Source organism: Aspergillus bombycis (assembly GCF_001792695.1).
Source record: "Aspergillus bombycis strain NRRL26010 chromosome Unknown contig00057, whole genome shotgun sequence".
In the NCBI taxonomy this organism is placed as follows: Eukaryota; Fungi; Ascomycota; class Eurotiomycetes; order Eurotiales; family Aspergillaceae; genus Aspergillus; species Aspergillus bombycis.
Genome location: NW_019170059.1, coordinates 92,551 through 115,130, shown reverse-complemented (window position 1 = coordinate 115,130; position 22,580 = coordinate 92,551). Strand labels below are relative to the sequence as shown.

General features: G+C 49.4%; 7 protein-coding genes across 7 annotated transcripts; 4 read left to right on the top strand and 3 right to left on the bottom strand.

The window, feature by feature from the left end:
• Positions 1–3,342: 3,342 nt before the first annotated feature.
• On the top strand, positions 3,343–4,143 carry arfA (putative ADP-ribosylation factor; the record flags this gene model as incomplete). Its single annotated transcript, XM_022534366.1, has 4 exons — positions 3,343–3,532; positions 3,609–3,853; positions 3,920–3,985; positions 4,051–4,143. 4 exons carry the CDS (start codon positions 3,343–3,345, stop codon positions 4,141–4,143), a joined length of 594 nt encoding a protein of 197 aa, XP_022388035.1.
• A 565-nt stretch (positions 4,144–4,708) lies between these two features.
• Positions 4,709–5,609, bottom strand: ABOM_007236 (uncharacterized protein; the record flags this gene model as incomplete). Its single annotated transcript, XM_022534365.1, has 2 exons — positions 4,709–5,527; positions 5,577–5,609. The coding sequence occupies 2 exons, from the start codon at positions 5,607–5,609 to the stop codon at positions 4,709–4,711; spliced, it is 852 nt and encodes a 283-aa protein (XP_022388036.1).
• Positions 5,610–8,047: 2,438 nt separating this feature from the next.
• ABOM_007235 (DUF3405 domain-containing protein) lies at positions 8,048–10,456 on the top strand (the record flags this gene model as incomplete). The annotated part of the gene is made up of 1 exon (XM_022534364.1): positions 8,048–10,456. One exon carries the CDS (start codon positions 8,048–8,050, stop codon positions 10,454–10,456), a length of 2,409 nt encoding a protein of 802 aa, XP_022388033.1.
• Positions 10,457–10,883: 427 nt separating this feature from the next.
• ABOM_007234 (putative flavin-binding monooxygenase) lies at positions 10,884–13,024 on the bottom strand (the record flags this gene model as incomplete). The annotated part of the gene is made up of 5 exons (XM_022534363.1): positions 10,884–11,036; positions 11,138–11,591; positions 11,650–12,185; positions 12,249–12,355; positions 12,415–13,024. The coding sequence occupies 5 exons, from the start codon at positions 13,022–13,024 to the stop codon at positions 10,884–10,886; spliced, it is 1,860 nt and encodes a 619-aa protein (XP_022388034.1).
• Positions 13,025–14,249: 1,225 nt separating this feature from the next.
• Positions 14,250–14,898, top strand: ABOM_007233 (putative cytosolic Cu/Zn superoxide dismutase; the record flags this gene model as incomplete). The annotated part of the gene is made up of 2 exons (XM_022534362.1): positions 14,250–14,484; positions 14,543–14,898. The coding sequence occupies 2 exons, from the start codon at positions 14,250–14,252 to the stop codon at positions 14,896–14,898; spliced, it is 591 nt and encodes a 196-aa protein (XP_022388039.1).
• A 542-nt stretch (positions 14,899–15,440) lies between these two features.
• On the bottom strand, positions 15,441–18,338 carry ABOM_007232 (putative quinate pathway repressor protein QutR; the record flags this gene model as incomplete). The annotated part of the gene is made up of 2 exons (XM_022534361.1): positions 15,441–15,773; positions 15,840–18,338. 2 exons carry the CDS (start codon positions 18,336–18,338, stop codon positions 15,441–15,443), a joined length of 2,832 nt encoding a protein of 943 aa, XP_022388040.1.
• A 1,150-nt stretch (positions 18,339–19,488) lies between these two features.
• On the top strand, positions 19,489–22,345 carry ABOM_007231 (putative C6 transcription factor QutA; the record flags this gene model as incomplete). The annotated part of the gene is made up of 2 exons (XM_022534360.1): positions 19,489–22,112; positions 22,168–22,345. 2 exons carry the CDS (start codon positions 19,489–19,491, stop codon positions 22,343–22,345), a joined length of 2,802 nt encoding a protein of 933 aa, XP_022388037.1.
• Positions 22,346–22,580: the final 235 nt, after the last annotated feature.

The following is a 22,580-nucleotide window of genomic DNA, read 5'->3' as shown; positions in this document are numbered from 1 at the left end:
CATAATCAACGAGAAGGATAAGCGCATGGAACGCCTGGAGATAGAGCTTCAGGCTTCGAAAGAGACTTCCGCTCGACAACTGCAGGATGTGCAGCAGAAGGCCGCGGATGAGAAGGCGACCCTCTACCAGCAGCTTCAAGTTGCGCTAAAAGACGTCAACCAGCTTCGAGAAGATCTTAGTCGAAGCCAAAAGAGTTGCGTGGAGGAAATGAGGAATCTTCGGAAACAGTTCGAGTCCGGACAGCAGGATTCAGCTGGCAAGTTTCGGGATTTAAAAACGCAGCGGTCGATTTCAGCCGGTCATGGTGACGAACTCTGCCGGGATATAACCCCGACACGTTCATATACAAGAAAACCTCCACATCAGACGCATTGCTCAAATGGGCAGGCGTCAAGCCTAAATTTTCTGGACGCTAGAGGGGAGTTCCCTCTTTATAGTGCTGCTGCTGGTGGGTACTACGATGATGTGAAGCGAATGTTAGAGCAGGGAGCAAACCCGTCCATGAGAACTCTGTTCCAATGGACGGCGCTTCATTGGGCTGTCGGTAATGGTCATGCGAAAATTGTTCAGCTATTGCTTGATTATGGTGCCGATATTAATGCAACCTCGGACACAGGGAGTACTCCGTTGGATATGGCACGAAACGATATGATGAAGGATATACTCCGCCAACGGGGAGCCAGATGAGTTAAGCTTACTTCGATCCAACCACAAGGAATCTCGGAAGTAGACAGGAAATGACCTCAGCAATTACCTTCCCCTGAAAGATTGGAGCATGTTCGTACAAGCTCTAGACTATCTATCTGTCATCGTCGCTGTATCAACTTTGTGGAATGATTGTGAACCCCACACTCGAGTGGGGCCTGTCAGTAACTCGCATAAACTAGCGTCCCGAAAATGATGTTTATCTGGGCTTCGATTCCAATCCATAATCCAACCATGTTGAGTCAATTACTTTGCCATATGTACAAGGTGCTCCTGTGGTATTAGGCTCCCTTTCATCTTTCAGACGGTTTAAACTGGGTAATGAATGGTATTTCCTGGGGGGTGTATAGCCAATAGCAAGTTCAATAAAAATCTAGTGAACAGCAGAGGGAAGGGAATGGTGTAGATTTAGAGCTGGCCCTATAGTGCCATTTATTATAACTCCCGAGTCAAGTTGGACATCTGAGATGATCACTATAACCGAAATCACCAATTTACATATTCTATAGTCCTTTAACGTATGCTTGACGCCGATTTTTTCCTTCTTCCTTTCCGTCTATTTGGCGTTGAGAGCGATCAAGGTGTCTTGTAGTATTGAACGTTCTCTACGACTCCTCTTGTCATCGCTTGTATGGGACTTTTATTTGGTTTAAGCCAGTGAAATTTGTTTATTTCAAATGCACGAGTTGGGTGCCATCAGTAGTGGTGGTATTCCCATTAAGATGTGCCTGTCACCACTTTCCCTGGTTACTTTTCATGACCATAAGAAAATTTGTAAGAAAGCTTAATTGGCCTGTTGTGCTATACAGAATTACTTGGTCCTTCATTGTTGACAAAAAACGTCCCGTCAGAGCAAGGTGTTGTCTTCGAAGATGAAGATATATCACACTAGCAGCAGCTGAAGGACTGCATTCCTGCAACGTAAGATCAAGATGTTGTGGGAGATGCTAAAAGCCAAGGGAAAGGAATGCGACACTGAGACGCTTCTAAGAACTTAAGCCGACTATGATCGAGGTTGAATTTCAGACGCATTGCATATCCAGGTGATATATCAGAAAGCATATATCTACTTCACTCGTAATAAGCTTATCTTTAAGATCATGAGTGGGCAGTGATTAATAAGCTATTCTCGGTGGGACTGACCACTGATGAAAGTTTTCCCGGTCCGGATCCTGACCACTACTGGACTGCATACAGCACGGAGTACTAGTAGTACGCGAGCATTCCAGGAATATGTACTCGGTACATCCGGTGCCAGCATGAACAATGAGCGGTCACATGTCAAATGTACCAAAAGTGGCGGCACCTGAAAAGATTACCGGCCGCTATAGAAAATAAAGTAATGCGGCGGTATAGAAATAATACCATCCCTTATCCTCCATGCCTTCTCTCTCTCAGGATGAGAAACATGACGCGTAGTAGTCCCGGTGGTCCCTTGTGGGTTTGATAAACTGCCTACCATATGCGGGAGGGGTCTGGATTATCATTCAGCGATACGCAATTCTTTGTCAAGAGAGCACGAGAGAGCCACCGACAAGAGATCCACTGGGACGGGGAAACCTCAAAACTGGTCGGGAACCTATCAGAAGGCCGGAAACCGAGTGGAATCGGGGTGGTGTCTGGACCTCTTCTTTTTTTTGGGGGCAAAGGGGGGGAAGAATAAAGTGGCAGTGGAAGGGAGAAGAAATCAGACGAGATAACCTTAGGTGAATGGGACTAAACCAAAGGTACGGTACGGTGATGATTACGAGTAGTGGGAAACACCGTGTCCTCTTCGTGGCAGAGGTATTCTCAAGTGTCTAGGCAATCAGATTCATGTAATTTATATAAGATGAGAGTTGATGATTGAAATTTATAATATACAGAGGATCTTAATGTATTATCATATTTATTTTTGGGGATTTTAATTATATTAACAAATTGATATTTATCTTCTCTTCTAGTCTTTTTTTTTTTCCCTAGTCCCCCTCCTATTGTCTTCATCTGATATTCCAGTCCTACTTGTAATAAATCTTAACAGAATAGGATTGTTGTGGTTCTAGTCGGGTTTTCGTTAGTGACGGAAGCTACGCCGGCGGCTGAATTTCTCGACCTGGCACTTTGGCACCCAAAATTTCCAACTTGGACAAAAACAGTGGTCCGTCGGGTGCTCCATACTAACTCACTAACGAACAGCGTCTGGGACTTGTCTTCGTCGTCTCTACCCGTTTGACTCGATTCTCCCTTCCCGCCATATCTCGGTCTGTGATTCTCACCATTTACTCACCTTCATACCCTTGGTAAGCTATTCCTATTCTCCTCTCCCTTGACTTTTTTTTTTGGCTCTCCTTTTTCATTTTCCTGTATCTCTTTGTTTCCCCCTTGTGCCTTGGGTGTTCCTGTGTGGCCTTCCCCCCTGATTATTTGCCCGTCTGGCCACTGTGCATTCCGAGACGTGATCACGCCCCTCGTTCAACACATCTCCCCATTTGCCGTCTTCTGATTCCAAGTTTTCAACCCTATTTCTACCGATTTCCTCTGGTTTAATTCTCAGACGACCGAGCGACATCTATTTCACTTGCAGCGTAACTGGTTTCACTCCATCTAACATCGCATTATTCCTAGACCTTTGAGAATCCCTTTTCGCCACCGCCATCATGGGTCTCACCTTCTCCAAGTTGTTCGACCGCCTATGGGGCAGAAAGGAGATGCGAATTCTGATGGTCGGTCTTGACGCAGCCGGAAAGACCACCATCCTGTATAAGCTGAAGTTGGGTGAAATCGTCACCACCATCCCCACAATCGGTCAGTCACCCTCCCCTTCTCCTCCGGGGCCGTTCTCCACCAGTTGGCTTGGTGCCTTGTCGCCGCGCAGGGTGTATGGTAGGATGGGATTGCTGACATGCTGCCACCCGTCGTGAAGGTTTCAACGTCGAGACTGTCGAATACAAGAACATTCAGTTTACCGTGTGGGATGTCGGTGGTCAGGACAAGATCCGTCCTCTCTGGAGACACTACTTCCAAAACACTCAGGGTATTATCTTCGTCGTCGATAGCAACGATCGCGATCGTATTGTCGAGGCCCGGGAAGAGTTGCAGCGCATGTTGAACGAGGATGAACTCCGTGATGCTCTTCTCCTTGTTTTCGCTAACAAGCAAGATTTGCCGGTATGATATTACTTTGATTCTACTGGACATTAGTTGGGCGCGGATATTAACACTGTTTCTCTCTAGAATGCCATGAGCCCCGCCGAGATCACCCAGCAGCTTGGTCTGCAAAGTCTCACTCGTCGTCCTTGGGTAAGTCTGCCTCGGTCCCCTAGACCCCCACAAGTTGGATCAACTTCTAATGTCTATACGTGTAGTACATCCAATCTACCTGCGCTACCACCGGTGACGGTCTGTACGAGGGTCTCGAGTGGCTCGCCGATGCTTTGCGGAAAACGAACCGTGATTAAATTGTTATAATGCGATGAGCGGAAGAATACCTGGATGTGTGACTGGGAGTTGGGGATGATGGATGGGGGCCGAACCGGAAAAGACACCTCGCGTAGGGATGGGATATGCTACTTGGTGGTGCTTGTATGTTCTCTAACGGCTCTTCATTCTTCTATGCTATTTAGCTTTTATTGTTCTCTTTCATCCCGGCGTCGATCCTAACGAAATACTCCTTTTGTGCCCTGAAACCTCATATCTTTCATTTCTTTTTTGGTCTCCTTGTGTTCTCTTACAGTCAAGACTTGATGTTCATGATCACGGAGAACGGGTTTACGCTCCAGACGTCATATGTATGTCGGCGCATTTTATCTGTTTAACTGAAAATGTAGATTTTGTGGCCTGTAGGCTCTTGTTATCCTTCAACTGCATCTATCTAGTACTGATCCCTTTCAACCGACCTCGACAAGACCGATGTCTGTTCATCTACACCGCCAATGCTGCTCAAACAAACAAAGCAAACGCTTGCACGTGAAAGTTCCTGGCTATAATCATTCTCATAGCTCCATCTCCCCAGATAAGCATACGTTACTCTGGCAAATATCTAGACAATGCTTCCCCTCGCACCCACCATGCCGCCGCGCGAATGATTTCCACTACACATCTCCGCTCTTCTTCAGTCCTCGGAGCATAGATCAGGACAAACCCGGACGGCACGGAGCGCCTCCACCACCACCAATCCTCTCGAGCAATCGGGTGTCTTTCCCCCCAACCTTTCTCCAGCACAAGCCGCACATCCACCGGGTGTAGCGTGAGATGCAAGCTCCCGTCAATCGGATGCGCATGGCAGACCTCCCCGTTACAGGTGAGTCGCTTCCGTTGCTGCTGCTGCTCTTGACGTGACAACGCAGCCGGGCCAAGCCTACAGAAGATTCCTGTACTATGCTTCTCGAAGCATGATGTCCCTGTGTAAAGTACGGAGGGGTGAGCATTGACGAGGCCGTGAATTTCCTTCGTCAGCGCTGCGTACATTTCTGCACTCGCCCTCTGGGTCGTTTGTCGGTGCGGTACGATGCCGACTACTTTAGGACGTGGCCCGGTGCGGTCTGGGAGATTGCGGCTTTTGAGATAGCCTTCTTGGGGGAGGAGAGTGCATGGGAGGGAAGGTGGTGCCAGGGGGTTTCGGACGGCGAAGGGCCGCAGGATGCAGATCTGGAGGTACCCTGCTGGGGTTGAGGGTACTCCTCCAGGGCCTAGAGCTAGGTAGGCATGGTAGTCTTTTCGGATGTGATGGGCTAGAAAGATGGTTGGGAAGAGGAGGAGTGGGAGGAGGATATCTAGAGGGAGGTTGAATTTGGCAGTGGCTCCCACTGGGGTTGGAATTGCTAGGGGGGAGAAACCATTTGCCTGGAGATCTTAGTTTGGTTTTGGCATTCACTAGGAGAGGGCTGTATACACTGGGGGATGGGTCTCGCAGGGAAAGGTACATACCATGTTTGCTTTGGCTGTCTATCCTAGTTGTTGGGTGAGTAGTAGTAGTGGTATTGGGGATCGGCGATGCAGTGTAGCAGTGAAGTAGAACAATAACTAACCCTGGACTCGAAAGCTGGTTTTCCTCCTGCGTATGTGTTCGTTGTTCAGGTCACACGTGCCACGACTTTTGTTTCTAAATAAATCAACAACCGGCCCGATCATGCCGGCCGTGACATTTCCAAGGATATCGGTGAAGCATGAAACGTGGACAATCCCCCCGACATGGACATCCCTTATATACCGTTCTACTATAGAGGTCAACCTTTGGGTGACCTGGAGCTCTTCGAAAGGTATTGTAGTTGTATCCAATAGGATTCCGTCAGTCTGATGTCAGCAGGATTGGTGATAACCACATGACCGCTAAACGGCATGCTAATTGACTCGTCACGCTCAGCAAGTCGATATGGCTTTGGTCGAGACTTGTTGCAAGCTACTGTGGGGACTGAGCGAGATGTGGGCCCTCTTAACGGCGTCATAGAGTAGGGAAGTACCACTCCTAGCGCATGCCCGGAAATGGTAAGCGACCTCCAAGTTTTCTTCCCCATTTAAAGGCTGCGGATCATCTGCTCATGGCCTTCTCTGTAGCTCTATATGATGATACTATACTACTGCTTACAAGACAGTGGCTTCCTCTCTTTTTTCTTTTTTTTTTTTCGCTATCGCTGGGAATCCCTTGCGGACTGGTTTCTCCCCTTCAGCGACGCCTTTTACGTTTCGACTGCGATTGATCGTTAGGCGCCCTGCTATCTTGCATACGAGGCAACTCGGCGGCACATTCCCCCCTATTAGACTACACAGAACTCAAGTATCGATCTTCACCGACCAGTCAAGCCTAGCTTTGACCCCCGCGTGTGACATTTGGACGAAGCCCATAGGGTGTAAATACGTGTCATTCCTGTAAAACAATACCTCATGGCTTGGCGATCTATCGACAGCTGAAAAATGCTCGCTTTCAATGAGATTCACTTTGATAATTGGGTGGTAGACGCTCAGAGGTCTGAAGCTGCCGACGTTATTTGCAGGTCATATTGAGAATCGAGAAGGCGTCCGTTCGGGCTATAAGTCGGTCAAGCAACGGCGCTCGACTTGAGCCGACAGATGTTTGTGATATCCCGTCGGATTCTGTTGTAACACTACGTTGGCTGGAGTACCAGGATTGGTGATGTATATCTATCTATTTTCGTCATACCCCAACTCTTCTAAGTGACCAGGGAAGTATTAATACCGTGACCCCGACTCGTAGCGACGTACGTGCTACTGTCCTTGGTTACACGCTTTCTTCGCCCGAAGTTACGGCGGGCGGGTGTCTGCAGGAAAGTAGTACACCTTCTGTGCTTTGAGTCTTTGGTCGCCCCTGTCATGAGTATAACTTAGTGTGTCTAACGGTAGGTATAGTACGTAGCACTCACTATGGGGTTTATGATACCGAAGCAGAACCGCCACAGATGACCTTGACTGGTTTACTTGTCAAAAGTAGAGGAAATTGAGGTACGAAATGAGATACTTCCACCGTTGCGATCTCATGTCTCTCCCCAATGTCGCAGCTGCTTCGGAGACATGGCCGAAAGGAGTCGACCAAGAGGGAAGATGCTGTCTGTCTCTTTGTGCCCCTTCCAAGTCCAGGTACGTAGCAGCCATGCCTGGATGAAAAGGGAATAGTGCCATCCAGTTGAGGAACCCCCTTGCTAATCCGGATTGAGCCACGGGGCAAAAACGCCTTCCGGAAGCAGCATCGACCAGCAGGGATACTTAAAAAGTCGCGAGGGAGGAAACTGTCGACTCTCTCGCCAGTTCTTCATCCTTGCAGCCTTCATCCCCATGGTTGTACTACTCCTAGCCGTACTGGACGTACCTGACTCGATTCTTTCCATCGGTTCACAGCTGCCAAGCCGGTCTGGCCCGCATTAGCGTGCGTAAGCGTGGGATATCCCTTGGGCAACGCCGATTGGATTGCAATACTACTATTAGTAGTACTAGTAGTTGCTGGGGTCGCTGTTTTGTTTTTCTATCCCAACTTTGATGCGCATCGATCGACTGACATCCCTCGACTTGGTCACCGCCGACGGTCGAACCGCCAGGACTCTTCCATTCCTTCCCCGCATCCGTTGCGGCAGTCCAACCATTTGAACGCCACTGATCAATGCGCAAAACAGGGTCGCATACTGATCTCTAGGTTTCGATCACAGGAGGTATGTATGTACCTGGAGCGGCAACCTAAATCGTCTCTTCTTCATGCTTCTCTCAATGCTTATTCTCGACGTATAGTTCGATCCGAGGCATATAGACTCTCTCTCATTCCAGTGAGACGTCAACGCCGTCCCACACTGCCCATTCGACCTACCGCACGGTGACGTATTCAGCATTCCGTCCGATGTCCACCGATCCCTCTCAATCATGACGGGTAAGACGAGGAGGCATGCCTCCGCCTACAACAGCCGAGACGCGGTGATAGATGTCGAAAAACAACCCTTCCGGCATAAACACCACCGACAACATAGCCACAGCTCGTTCGACTCAGATAGTGGTGACGACTCTGTGACCTCCTCCGCTGCTTCCTATCAACCCATGCTCGACGGTCCCGCACGCCGCCGTCCCCGGCCCGTGACAGGGTTCTATCGCGTGCCCAATCGGATCATGAGACGACTTTGCTTTGGGTTGTTTATCGCGCTCGTACTCTTCATCCTTACCCTCTTTCGATTCACAATCAGATCCTCCGTTACCCAGGTCCCCCTCGAAATCCCAAAGACAACGCCAAAACCGCCCCAGTGGGAGAGTTTCCCTTTTCTAAAGCGGTATCATGGTGGGCTGCGGTCCCTGGTGCCGCGAAAAGGCCAGGTGCCTGAATACCCGGGTGACAACCCAGATGTGATGGGATTGGGAGGTGATGCCGAAGCGAATGTAACAGGCCTCCAAGCTCGGGATGAGGCTCTGCCCGTTTCTAGTTTAGCTTTCGATCCCTACCCCAACTACACCTCACCGGAATACATTGCAAAATATGGCGAGAAACGGGAATGCTTCTTAGACGAAAAAGAAACAATGCGCATTCCTCTGGTTCATCACTATCCTGGTGTGCCTCGTGGGTTTCCAGCAGCAGTCATGGGCTCAAATGAAGAGATAGGCATTCAGGATGATGTCTGCTTTGATCGCTTTGGCCGCTTAGGTCCTTATGGGCTGGGATACAGTGTCAGGAAAGGTGGCATTGGTGCTGGCTTGGAGGGCCACCGAGAAGGCGCGGAACATGTCTGGGATGAATATCCACCAGTGGACTTTCGCAAAGTCGACTGGGCTACCGCTCAGAATCGATGCCTGGTAGCAAATGGTCATCGCTTCAAAGACCTCCCACAACCGCGTTCGAATCGTTTCCTGTCCATGCCAATTGGTGTTCGTGACTTAAATGACAAACCTCTTGAGGCTGTTCCTGTCGATCCTGAGCCGCCTCAAGCGGGGACAGGGCGTTTGGCTAGAACAGCGGTTATTATACGGACCTGGCACGACTTTCATTATACTCCCGAGGATATATTGTATCTGCGATCGTTGATCTCCGAGCTCTCTCTGCTTTCTGGTGGCGAGTACACGATTCACTTTTTAGTGCATGTCAAGGATGAGAATCTCCAAATCTGGTCCGATGATGAGACGTATGAGCGGGTGCTAAAGGATGCCCTGCCAGAAGAATTCCGTGGCATGGGTACTCTTTGGTCAGAGCGACAGATGTCCCTTCTGTATCCCGGACTGGAAGAAACATGGACCCGGGGGCTGCCCATTCATGGCGTATACCGCAGCACCCACATGCCCACGCAGTATTTTGCGCAGCAGCATCCGGAATATGACTACTATTGGAACTGGGAGATGGATGCGCGCTACACTGGTCACTGGTACCATCTGTTCGACAAAGTTGCGAGCTGGGCGCGGGCGCAGCCACGGAAGGAGTTGTGGGAAAGGAATGCTCGCTTTTTTGTTCCCGATGTCCATGGAACCTGGGAAGATTTCAAACACATGGTACGCGTGCAGACTGAGATTGGCACCAACAGCCCTAACAACTTATGGAGTGCGCCCCGACCCGGGCAAGACCAGTCCTCAGGGGATAAAGCTCGTCTCCATCAGCAGGGAGATAAAGCTGTCTGGGGTCCGGAGCGGCCTGACGAACGCGATATCCTTGAAGTTGAGGGAGAAGGGATCCCGCCGACCACGATGGACAAGGATCGGTACGATTGGGGGGTCGACGAGGAAGCGGACTTGATCGTTTTCAACCCTCTCTACGACCCCGAAGGAACCAGTTGGCTCCTTCGCGACGACGTGACAGGATACAACAAAGAAAACGGTATGCCCCCGCGTCGTGCGGCTATTATCACCGCGTCCAGACTCTCGCGCAAACTGCTCCACACCATGCACCAGGAGATGGTTCACAAACGCCACAGTATGTTTTCCGAGATGTGGCCCGCCACCACCGCCTTACACCACGGGTTCAAGGCAGTCTACGTGCCCCATTCCGTCTATATCGACCGGAGATGGCCGACTAAATACCTCGAGTCTGTGTTTAATGCAGGCCGCAACGGCGCATCGGGCGGTGCCAGAACATCCATTTTCGGAGACCGCGAGCACAACTTCAGGGGTACTACGTGGTTCTACTCGGCCGGATTCTCACCGAACCTCTGGAGACGCTGGCTGGGCTACAAGGTCGACAACGACGGCGGCGAGCTAGCTGAGCTAGCCGGTGAAGGTAGAATGTGTCTTCCTCCCATGCTTCTCCACCCTGTCAAGGATGTGGAAATGATCATCGACGACGGTGCCAAGGAAGGCGAGTAGTGCATGTACCTTGATAATTGCACTTTGGCTTTGGCTTTGGCTTCTTTAATGATTCAAGATAAGATATATGTGGCTTTATGTTTTTCAACGATCTTGTGTATATGTGTGACGTATCTGGTTTTGTGGGCGAAAAGGGGCGTTTGATTGCTTAGGTATTTATCTATACCTGTATATGAATGAACTTGCATGAATTGGCTTTGAAGATGGAGATCTGTATCCGTACCTCTGGGCCTAGATTTAGATGTGTCCTTTTCAATATAGATGTGTGCCATGTGGTTTTCTATCCGTACATTATGCATCTCACGGGAGTCAATTATAATCCCCTGGGTGGATTCTGATGGTAGTATATTAAAAATTGAAAATGTCATATCCCATTACTCTAGCATATCTCTTAACGTCTAGATCTACGCCACTAAAGCATCCCATTCTACAATTTCGAATGAGCTTGGTCCTGTCCCTGGGATACCAAGCCCGCTTCTATAGCCTTGATCTGCAGAGACAGGAATTTAGAATAGATTCGGCATAGGGCTAGGTTTCCTCCATGGAACCAGAAGCCGGGGTGGCCGCTGGGTCGCCACATCTGTATTACTGTTAGTATTGCAAAATTTGTTGATAGTTTGTATACTGAGAGGATGGGAGGGAACGGGCAAGCATAAGCGAAAGATGAACAACACAACGTACCGCATTGATCTCTCCTTCCTCATCAAGATCCCAAACATCCTTGCACCGGTCTGCGACTGTATCACCTAGGATTTTGCGGACGGTGGTCCGCATGTTATCGTATCCGGTGGCAAGGACGACGATGTCTGTTTCAAGAGCGCTGCCATCTTTCAGGATCAGACTGCTCTCATTGAAACCGGTGATTCCATCGGGACTACGCTTGACTTTGATCTTGCCGTCCGCGATGAGCGGGCTGCATCCGACGTCAATGTAGTAGCCTCCGCCTCGGGTCATATATGCGCGGGAGATGCCGGCGCCGTCTACGCCGAAGTCGAGCTCGAAACCTGCTTTTTGGAGGCCCTCCAGTATGTCTCTTTCTGCAGCGTATGCTCTCTTTGTGAAGTGGACGGCGAGTGCGAATTGGACTGGGTATGGTAAGCTTTCTGACATGATGTCGGCTTCTTCTGTCGGTGGTCTGTTGGGATTCACTATGTTAGTGCGATGATCCTTCTAGCTTCTGAGGGGATTCGTACCCGTTGTCCTCATGGAGGCCTTCGTGCATCATGAAGACACCCTTCTCTGCTGTTATGACGTATGTCCCACTTCTTTGGAGCATGGTTACCTGTGCACCGTTCTCGTAGAAGTTTTGAGCAATGTCGTGCCCGCTGTTCCCGGTACCGACGACGACAACCTTCTTCCCTCTAACGTCATGCTTGGATGCGTCATCGTGTTGGCTACCGTGGTATACCTGCCCCTTGAACTGGGATTGCCCTGGGAAAGTCGGGACCTTTGGTTCGCCAGAGTGACCGGTGCACCAGATAAGATGGCGTGGATGGAGGGTTCGCTCGGACCCATCACCCCGGGTTACAACCACTGTCCATTGTGCTTTTGCGTCATTATATACCGCGGATTTGACGCTGGTCCGGAGCCACACATTCAATTCCATGATGCTAGCATATGCTTCGAACCAGTCGCCGAGCTTGTCTTTCGGGGTGAATTGCGGCCAGTTCTTTGGGAAAGGAAGGTACGCCATGTGAGTAAACTCCGCCGGATCGTGGGTTACTAGAGTCTGGGGTAAGACGTTGTTAGCAGAGTACTCACACCACGTAGCTTTGCCGAAATCGGGGCTTACCCTGTAGCGCTTTCTCCAATTGTCGCCTATCCTCTCATTCCGGTCGACTATCAGGCATGATACACCGAGGGATTGAAGTCGGGCACCCATATTAAGACCAGCTTGACCTATAGCAATATGTCAGCTACATCCCTACTAAAGGTTAGGTATAAATGAATATACATACCAGCGCCAACAACAAGTGTAGTCGGCTCTTCATCCATGAACTCTTGTTGTCGCTGACGTCTTTCTAGCCAGTTCCCTTGACTGAGACCTCCCGGCATTGTTTCGATGGTTCCTTCTGTTCTTTTTGACCCGAGAGGCTCTTCGAAATCTTTAAATTCCTGTAGTGAAGTGTAGATTGAGTATGCTTTCCATGCTCCGGCGTCGTTTTGGGTGAGACGGAGGACGCCGGCTCCGCGTCCGACACGGGTCTCAAAAAAGAACATGGAAGATATCCAACTTAAGCCTTCCACTGGCCTGTCGAATGTGGGCTGGAACTTGCCCTCATGCTGCAGACGGAAGGTCGAAAGCTGAGAATTTGGTTGAGTACGGCGAATGTAGTCTTCAATGTTGCCGCAGTTTTGAATCGTGCGAAGGTCCCAATCCAAGGCTAGCATGTCTCTCCACCAGGACTCCTGGTGGAAGAGCTCTGGAAGCTGCGAAAAGTCTCCACGTTTAAGGAGAACTTCTAGATTCGCGATCCATTGTTGGGCAATTGCACGAGGTTCTAGGGATCTAGTCCTCGAAGGCGTCACAGGGAGCTTGATAACGTAATGATTTTGAGCAAGAGACATTGTGAAACTAGAATCGGCTCCACAACCGCAAACTCTCCGCTCTAAAGAACGAAAGACTCTTCGGGTTCAGGTAATATAAGGGTCTGATGGAATCGTGTTTCTTCGACGTGATCCTGGCAGAAGCCTGGACAGAAGGTCCTCTTTATACAGCATCGCTGCAGGATTCGAGGGAAACTGGACCGAGATAGGACGATCTGCGCTTTCTCCGAGGGTGATTTGCATAGCTGGAGCGAAGTCCGATAGAATCACAGAGCCAAAGTCGGCAGAATTCCGGAGGGACGATAAGGTGTGGGGTATGAAGAACTACCCCGGAACAAAGGGAGCCGAGAGGGGCCAATGGTAGGTTTGCCGAAAGTGGTCCAGGAGGTAGAAAAGCTGAATCATTCGCAGTTTGGGAATCGCATGAATTCCCCCTTTCAGTAGTTCTTGACTGGGGTTTCGTTGCGTTTCGTTGCCTGCCAGATTAGGCGACTGTAACCGCCTTCAAGGTTTCTACTTGTCGCAGCCGTTGAAGTGGGGGCCTCAGTACATGGCAAAGAATGATTGAGTGTTATTGATGTGCTAATGCAAGCCACAGAGAGATGGCATTGTCTGGCTCGTCCCGCGGTTTTTGTTGGTTGTTCGTTGGGTGTAATGCTGACAGCTTTGACGGCAGTTCGATTGCATAAAGAACCACCTTTGACAGCGAAGGACCTAAAGGATGGAACTCGAACCAACAACGGGAGTCACCTGTTTGACAGGTGACTGACAGGTGACTGCTGACGCTCACGTGGATCAGCGGAAACGGAATGAAATTATTGTGGAAAGGAGACCTCCTGGTGTAACGACATGAAATGTCCGGAATAAGAAGAATGCACGGCGGCAAGGGATGGCCCTTCCTCCGATGACCAATTATAAAGGAATCATGACACAGATTTGAGAATGAACTACGGATGCGTTGTCTGAGGAAAGAGCCTTCCTTGGTTGTTTAATGGCAACACGAGCGCTCTTACGTTACTCTGTTAGCCGCCCAAAGAAGCACAGCCTTGTCCTGTATAAGATTCAGATCGGCCGGGGCGCTGTCTCGTATCCCGAACATTGTTTGTTACACTCGTTTGCCTTTAATATTAATCCTTCATCCCTTCCCACAGCCTCCTGGCAATCTCCAGCTTGACATACATTAAAAAGCCCTGCCCCATTTTCCGAAGAAACAGGTGTACTCTGCCTTTGTCACATTTCGAACAAAATGTGGTCCAAATCCCTCGCCGCAGGCGCAACCCTTGCCCTTTTCCTTTCATCCGCAGTTGCCATTGAGGCCCCTGTCATCAAAGACAACCAACCTCAAACTGTGTACGAAGCTGTTTTCCAGGACAAGGACAACAGCACTGTTCGAGGAACATATACTGCCCGTGGTGCTGAGGATGGAATTGGAATCCACTTTCGTGTCGTTCTTACTGGAGTTCCGAAAGATACATTTTTAAGTTCGTATATACTAGCTTTGGATTCACTAACAATAAGACTGACGCGTGCTAAATGCAGACTATCACATTCACGACAAGCCGGTGCCGGAAGATGGCAACTGCTATGCCACAGGTGGACACCTAGACCCTTACATGCGCGGTGATCAGCCTCCTTGCAATACCACCGTGCCTGAGACATGCCAAGTCGGGGACATAAGCGGAAAACATGGACCTGTGTGGACGGCTGATGGCAACTTCGAGGTCTTGTATAGGGACTTCTTCCTTTCGAATGTGAAAGATACTGTCGCCTTTTTCGGCAATCGCTCGGTCGTTGTGCACCTGCCTGACAACAAAAGGATCAACTGTGGTAACTTCCACCTGGTGTCTGATGGGGAGGAGAAAAGGAAAGAGGCGAAGAAAGACCAGGGTTGTTGAAAAGACGTGTCTTTCTTGCTAATAATACGTCCAGTTTAGATTCTAGTTGGGTATCTCGGTCTCGGCTATGGATAGTTTAGAAACCTGACCGATACTTGTCGTATCGCTTTACAGTTTACCTTTTCTTATTAAGTCTAATAATAGTGATAATGCATTCGAATTTCGGATTGGCCTTTTTCCATTTCTATTTTCAGATTGTTACCTATATATCACTGAGAGGCTCTGTTGGCCAAAAAGGCTCCCAACAGCGTTCCGAAGGATGCATTAGGCCTCCCAAGCACGAGCCCAGAGGACTAGCCTTATGGAGCCTGACATCCTTCGCTCCATACAGAGTGGTGGTAGATGTTGCTGGATCAAAACCCTTGCGCCCTTTTTATAGGACGTATTTTTGCGCAGCTGCATTTGGAGAAGAGTTTGCCCTTTCCAAGGTTGTCACAAGAACCGCAACTAGTATCCGACTCTGTTCTTCAGGAACATTGGAAAGTGGCCGCAAACGGAGGCGGCTGACGACGGCGTGGAACTGGCAACATGACCGTTTTTTTTTAACTTGGGCGTGGGGCACTGTCTAGTCCCCACAGACCCAGTAATCTGACATCGGAACCCAATTTAACCAGGTTGGTCTCAGGTAGCTGTCCGTCCAAGCTCTCAAGCCTGCTTTGAATTGCATTCTGATCATCTTGTCCCTCTTCCGCCTTATATTCTTGGAGTACAATAGTCCGCATTAGGCGCCGAGGGGCCCGGCGACCCGTGAATAGCTCGAATTGTGCGAATCCTTGTTCTGGAAGGACGTCAAGGCCGTCCAACGCAACCCAGCCGCGGTGAGAAAGAGCTCGCATTTGTTTCACCAGCGGGGTATCGAGTGGTTTATAAGCGAGCTAGATAACAATTAACAGTCTGCCCAGGCAAATTTTGCATATATTTTGAATAAGGAAATAGCTTACCTCGACCACAACACCACCAGTAGGGCTTCCAAGCCACTGAGAGGGTATTTCAAAGTTGGGGGCCGGCTGACCCCCGATGCTGTGCGCTGGTATGCACGAACATATCACGGTTGGTGGGTTATAGTTAGCAGGCCAACTATCTTGTAGCGAGCGTAGAGTATGAACTGTCGAGCGAGTTGTTGGCGCATTGTTGTTGTGCGTGGGGAGATTTTGTCGATTGTAATGGTATGCTAACTTCTCGGCATTGGCAAAGGTACGGTTCCATACGAATATGTTCTGCACACCCAAGTGGATCATAGAGTATACGGCAGCACGAGCCATACCGCCTGAGCCAATAACCAGCCCAGTAGATGACGGACGAATCGCATTGGCAGGCGAAAGTCCCCGTCGAAGGCAATTGCAGATGCCAATCCAATCAGTGTTGTCTCCATGTAAGCCCTTTATCGGTCCTGCCCGGCTTTTCTCCAAATACAAGGAGGACCCTTTGGAAACAAGAGCGGGATTCTCCAGATCCCGGATTGGTATCAGGGTATTAACTGCTCCGATTGCCCGGGCATGAGGTGACATTGAATGAAGGAGCGGGATGCTTTCTGTCTTGTAAGGCAGACTGACACTGGTTCCACCAAAGTTCGGGTTTGCCACTAACTCATTGAGGCCTCGCAGAGATGGTGACTGGTGAAGACTATAAACGTGTGGCATCCCGCATGCCTTATACGCCGCGTTGTGCATAGCGGGAGACAAACTGTACGTTACATTGGCACCGAAAACGAAGAACTGCATCGGGTCCAGAGCGAAGGAGGCATAGAGCGCTTCTTGTGCTTCACGTAACGTGATGCAAGGCAGGTTCTTCGCTTGAGTCTCAGACAACAGGGCTTCATTATTTACGGGTGTCAATATCGGGTTAAAACAGCAAGACAGCCGACCTAGTGAGCCTGAATTATAGGCTATGAGAGGCAACTGCGGGCCAGGGAGACCTTGGATACGATGACGGAAGCGCTGGACAGCGTGGTTATCGTCCATTGATGATGCCGGCTGTGTCAATCGAACTATATCGCATCTGAGTCGTTTGGCACGTTCGTACAGCTCTAGGTAGACAGGACCGTCCCAGCCTTGGTCAGCGGGTTGGATAGAAGCAAAATGCCCAATAACCTTGCTTGAGCCTTTCGAAGCGATAATTTGGGATAATACACCGTCATCGTAAGATAGGTCAACCGTTATGAAATCAGGAGCCAACCGTAAACCATGGTGCATCAAATTTAGATACGCGGCACTAGAGCGGTGTAACGGCTCATTATGCGGTGTTGTTGAGCCAACCAGGCTTACATCGCTTTCAACATGGTATATCAGAGGGACAACAATGTTCCGCCGAATGGTGGCCATAGTTTGACTAATCCTATCCGAAAGGGTAGACTCGAGCCCTAAACGAGAGGAAGGAATCTCTGTCACATCGACCTTTAGTTCGAAAGCATCTGCGGTTGATTCCAAATCCTCAATATTGAGATTCCTTGTAAAAAGAGTGGATATCGGTACAGACACAGCGTAAGTAAAGATCCGCGTTTCGACTGGTTGCGTAGAGAGTGGGAACGATGCATGTTGGTTACTCAGATCGGTAGCATTTCCAGTGGCGAAAGCAATGAAACGAACAAAATCACGTTGCAACCGTTTAAGAGTCAGAAATGGCGTGAATGTTTGGGAGCGCTGATCTACTTCAAGCTCAAGCTGTGAATGGTGATGACCGTTTTTCCCTAGCGTGAGATCTCCATGGCCGGTTTCCGAGACATTGAAGAACTCAAGGTTTGAACATGCGCGATAGATAGGACCAGAAAGCTCGAGAAAACGGCGAACTTTATCTGTGTCCCATGCTTGTAGATATGCTTGAATACTTTCCGGATCTCGAATGATATGGATGACAGGATGCGTTTTTGCATATTCCCTGAGGAGCATTTGCCCACTGCGCTCCATGGAACCTGGCCCGCACGCGATGACCCAACCTTCTTTATGTTCTGATAGCATAGATTCCATAACTCTAGCTTCCTGTTGACGATACTCGATAATTCCATGTTCTTTCTTGAAAGCGGCACGTGAACGTCCTGTCACTTGCTGGAAATGGCGATCGGCATCAATCAATCGTCTTCCGGAAGTTGCGGCCAAGATGACCGCAAGACTGGACTTGCCCGTGCCACGTATTCCAACTAGTACAATGGAAACATTTGGTGCAAATGTCCTCTGTACCTGAAGGGGACTGTCGAAGGATACAGGTGACGCCCTACTGGAGTTAAACCCACGCGAAGAAGACTCTCTAGTAATCTCCGCAGGCTCTGCCAGAGGGGAGGCGGTGATGATCGGATGCCTAGCATCTTTTCCAGAATCCAGTTCCAATGACAGATGTGCACTGGGGGTAGCATTTGGGTAGCGTCCATTGTATGATAGCCTATTCCTTTCCTCAAGCCCTTCGATTTCGGATAGTTTACGTTTTGGCGGCCTCACGAGTATAGACATTGTCACACTGAAGTAGGAGCGCCTATGTATTCGGCGAATAGGGGCATTCCTGGCTTATGTGCGGCGTGGGTAGTGAGATGGAGACATTGATCAAGGAATAGACGTACGACTTGATGGCGAAAATGTAGAAACCAAGTGCTCGTTAGGGAGAATTCACTGTAGAAAACTAGAATAATCGGGGTGACAGCCTGAGTGACTCGGTCAGGGTTCAACGCGGCGTTGGGCGACTGCCTCCCGACCAAGAAAAATCAATCGATGTACGATGGTGGTTGTGGAGGTGGAGGAAGAGCTAAGGGGACCTAATCGTGGGGAAGCGACAAAGTTGGTTTGGTTTGGGGAAGCCTTAGGGCCTCGGAGATTTGGATCCATTGGAGTTTGCGGACAAATGCTCAGCCGTGAAAATTACCACCACAGGATTTAAAATACCGTATCGTCTAGAATCATTCTAGGTGGCAATTACTACCCCGCGGGGAGTAACCCACTCGGGCGACATTCCCGAAAAACAGTCTTGAGATACGACATAATACTGAGTCTTACTTACAACTTGGTATGATCACACCACTCTCCTGCAAGCATTGACTTGCTGTTTTGGAATTCTTTCATTATCGATTAGCAAAAGATCTTCAACATTGACCGAGTGAAATGGGTACTTACTGGGTCCTGCTCGCTAAGTCCATTTAGTGATCATGAGTCGAAGCCGAAGTGGAGAAGATTAGATTACTAGTGCCATGGTTCCCAAGTGTTTTCAATCAGTCTACTTTGATTCGGGGGAGGTCATCGCTTGCTCCGTACTCTGTATTGACACTAGGCCGCGGGTAAGCAATAGGGCCGCTTTCCCCAACTTCCACCGGCATACACTCGTTTTTCCTTTCTCCGCTTTTTCATTCTGTCAATATCTCAATTTTTGCTATCACCACCAAATTCGGATTGGTTACGCACAGATTCCAGTTCTAGTTGGACTAAGCGATCTAGTCTCGCCTGACAGCACGGACTAGCTCATATTCCTTGTGTTCCCATTGCCCTGTGTGGTGGGGTGAATTGAAGTTCAATTCCTGCAAAGTCATCTGCCGGCAAATGATACATCTCGGTTGCAACATCTGACGATGGACATGCGTCCAGAACAATCTAGTGCACTGCTATTTAGACGATCATGAGCAGCGACATGCGCCAAGCTTCCGGGAGCAGCAAAGCTAAACGACGACTGATTGATGCCGACGACGATAATAGATCGAATACTGCAGATGAGCATACCTCTAATCCCAAGAGACAGCGGGTCTCGCGTGCCTGCGACAGCTGTCGGTCGAAAAAGGATAAATGCGACGGGGTCCAACCAGTATGTTCAACCTGCGCTTCGCTGTCCAGGCCCTGCACCTACAAGGCCAATCCCAAAAAGAGGGGCTTACCAACCGGGTACATTCGCACGCTGGAGTTGCTATGGGGTCTCGTGTTCTGCAAAATAAAGGGTAGTGAGGATGTGGTTCGCGCCTTGTTAAAGGCAGCCAATATGCCAAGTCATTTGTCTACAATGGGCAAAGAGGCTGAGGGATCCGACACACTTCTCTTCTCGTGGAAGAATAGTGCTGTGCTTAGAGATGTCGAGCGGATGTTGACCTTATTAGAGCAGCCAGAGGATGAGCAAGATAAAGAGCTACGAGCCCCTGGAGACAGTGATTCTCCTCAGGATGCCGAAGGCAGTAGTGTATTATCTTCCGATACCCTCGAGTGGTATATTCCTGAAGGGCTAGGAGATGGAAGGGAGAGTTCATTGGCTGCAGGGCCATCACCCATTAAAACACCTACAATTGGATCATCCGCTAAAAGCCATCCGACACGCAATACCCGAGACTCCGGCACTCAAACATTCTCCCCGAATGACGCGACAGAAGACCCCAGAATACTAGTCACTCAACCACCATCGCTGCCTCACTCCATCCTCTATTCCTCTGAGAGTACATCGAGATATCCGCCTCGCCTCCCCTCCAATGCTTGGGCATTGATTGACCTATACTTTACATATACACAGTGTTGGTTTCCAATACTCGAAAAGCACGATATACTTCGGACTGCATTTCGCCACTCGGAGGATGACACCCCTGTTTCGGCTACGTCTGCTGGCTCTGGCAATCACGCAGCACTATGGGCAGTTCTAGCTCTTGCCTCTATTCAGGAGGCTTCAATTACCACGACTCGTCAAATGCCGCAAGCTTCTAGCGACCGACCAAATCCTAAACAGCTGTACATAACAGCCAAAAGCCTAATCCCAGGAGAAGAAGGTACCTATGATATTGGCCATGTTCAAGCATTGCTGATCTTGTCACTTATCAAACTTGGTCAACAAGAGTGGGCAGCTGCATGGGTGCTTGTGGGACAGGCCGTTCGTATTTCACAGTGTCTGAGGCTGGATCGCCCCCCAAGCACCCAATTGATTAATGGAGATGGGCTAAAGAGCCCGGGGCGAGCGAAGCATGTCTTTTTGGGTTGCTTTTTGCTTGAGACTATAGTTGCAATGCAAACCGACCAAATCCCGTCATTGCGCAAGGGCGACCTGATGAATATTGGCCCAATTAATGAGGATGGTTTGGAAGAATGGCATCCTTGGGAAGATCAAACTGGCCTTCGTCCGGTTGAGTCATCACGAGGCAATTTCCATCGCGGGCCGCTCCATGCACTGAGCACTTTTAACCGACTTATCTCGTTGATATGTATTTTGAACGACCTGTGCTGTACCAAGCAATCTATGACTAGCTCTGCCTCACAGCTAGAAGTGCTGGAACGCCAATTACAAATCTGGATCTCGGCTCTTCCCAAGAGTTACCGTGTTGATGTGCAAGCGAACTCAGCGAAGCCAGCTTCACCTCACATCTTTGGACTCGAGATGATGTATGAAGGCGTCATTGCTACCCTGAGTTTACAATTCGCAATTCAGAAAAGCGACGCCAGCGTACACGAGGCGATACACCAGGGACGTGCGACAGAAAGCTCGAAAAGATTACTATTATTACTTCAAATGTACATGGAGACTTACAGTCTCTCTGCCACTTTCCCTACCTTTGGTACGGTTCTTTCGCTTAGCACGCCCCAGGAAATTGAAACTCGCAATTTGCCTTTATTGTTTGATCTCGATTCTGGCTTAAAGCAAAAATTGCGATCATTTGTCTCACATCTCGCGACTGTGTGGTTCGTGCAGGAGAAAGACACGTCGGGGTTACGTATGGCAACCATGACACCAAATGTGTCATCGATGTCCGTAACTCAGCGACAACGAAGCCTGACAAATCCAACCTCGGCCGATCAGAATTCTTTCCACCTTGCGGAAATGCCAATCTCAGGAAATGCGACAAGGAGAGCTGGGGCAATAGACAATACACACCTAGATATTAGTGCAGCTGATCCACTTCTTTCGAACTCCTGGATGCGAACGGCATCAAATGCCGAGGACAATGCAGCATTGTCATTACCAACACCTGCCTCATCGGTTAATATCAACCGAGGAGTAACGGAAACGTTACAGCAAACCTCTCAACCCAGGGAGCCCACTTCCCATAGGCAACACGCTTCAATATCTTCATCCACACGACCGGTAAACGGAGCGGCTTCATTACCAGACTTGAGTTCATTTCAGCCTTTACAATATCAGACACCATACAGTGAACAGAATAATAACATTGGCTCCTTTCTTGACATGGACGGATATGGGTCTCTCCAACGACCGCGGATTGCTCCCGATCTCGATGCATTGTTTGATGAATTAGCATCGTTGGATGGTACCGAAAAGTGAGTAGCTCTCATCCTCGTTGTAGTTGCAAAGTCGCTGACATGCGGACTGCAGAGCGGACAATCAGCCAGAATTCATGCAGAACTTAGGATTTGTTCCAGATGCAGGAATTCCGGAACTATATTCTTATTCCAGTCAGGTTGAACCATTCCTCCTGGCCCAAACACAACAATTGCCAATTTCCGACCCTTCGGGGGGTGGTGCTACCACGGGAGTCTCAACTGGTAATTGAGCCACAAACTTGATGTTGGATAACACCGGGTGGGCCTCAGGTTAAGTTCAGAAGATTTTGACTCCGTGGGTGTTCTGGCTTGCCCACCTGTTAGATATGCCCCGCTGGTGGCATTTGATTCAAAGCACCATCTCATGGGCTGGTCCTTGTAGTGCGATAGCTACCCAGCAAAAGGCTATGAAGAGTTTATGCATAGCGTTTCGCCCTTACTTCTAATTCTTCGATTGTATATATT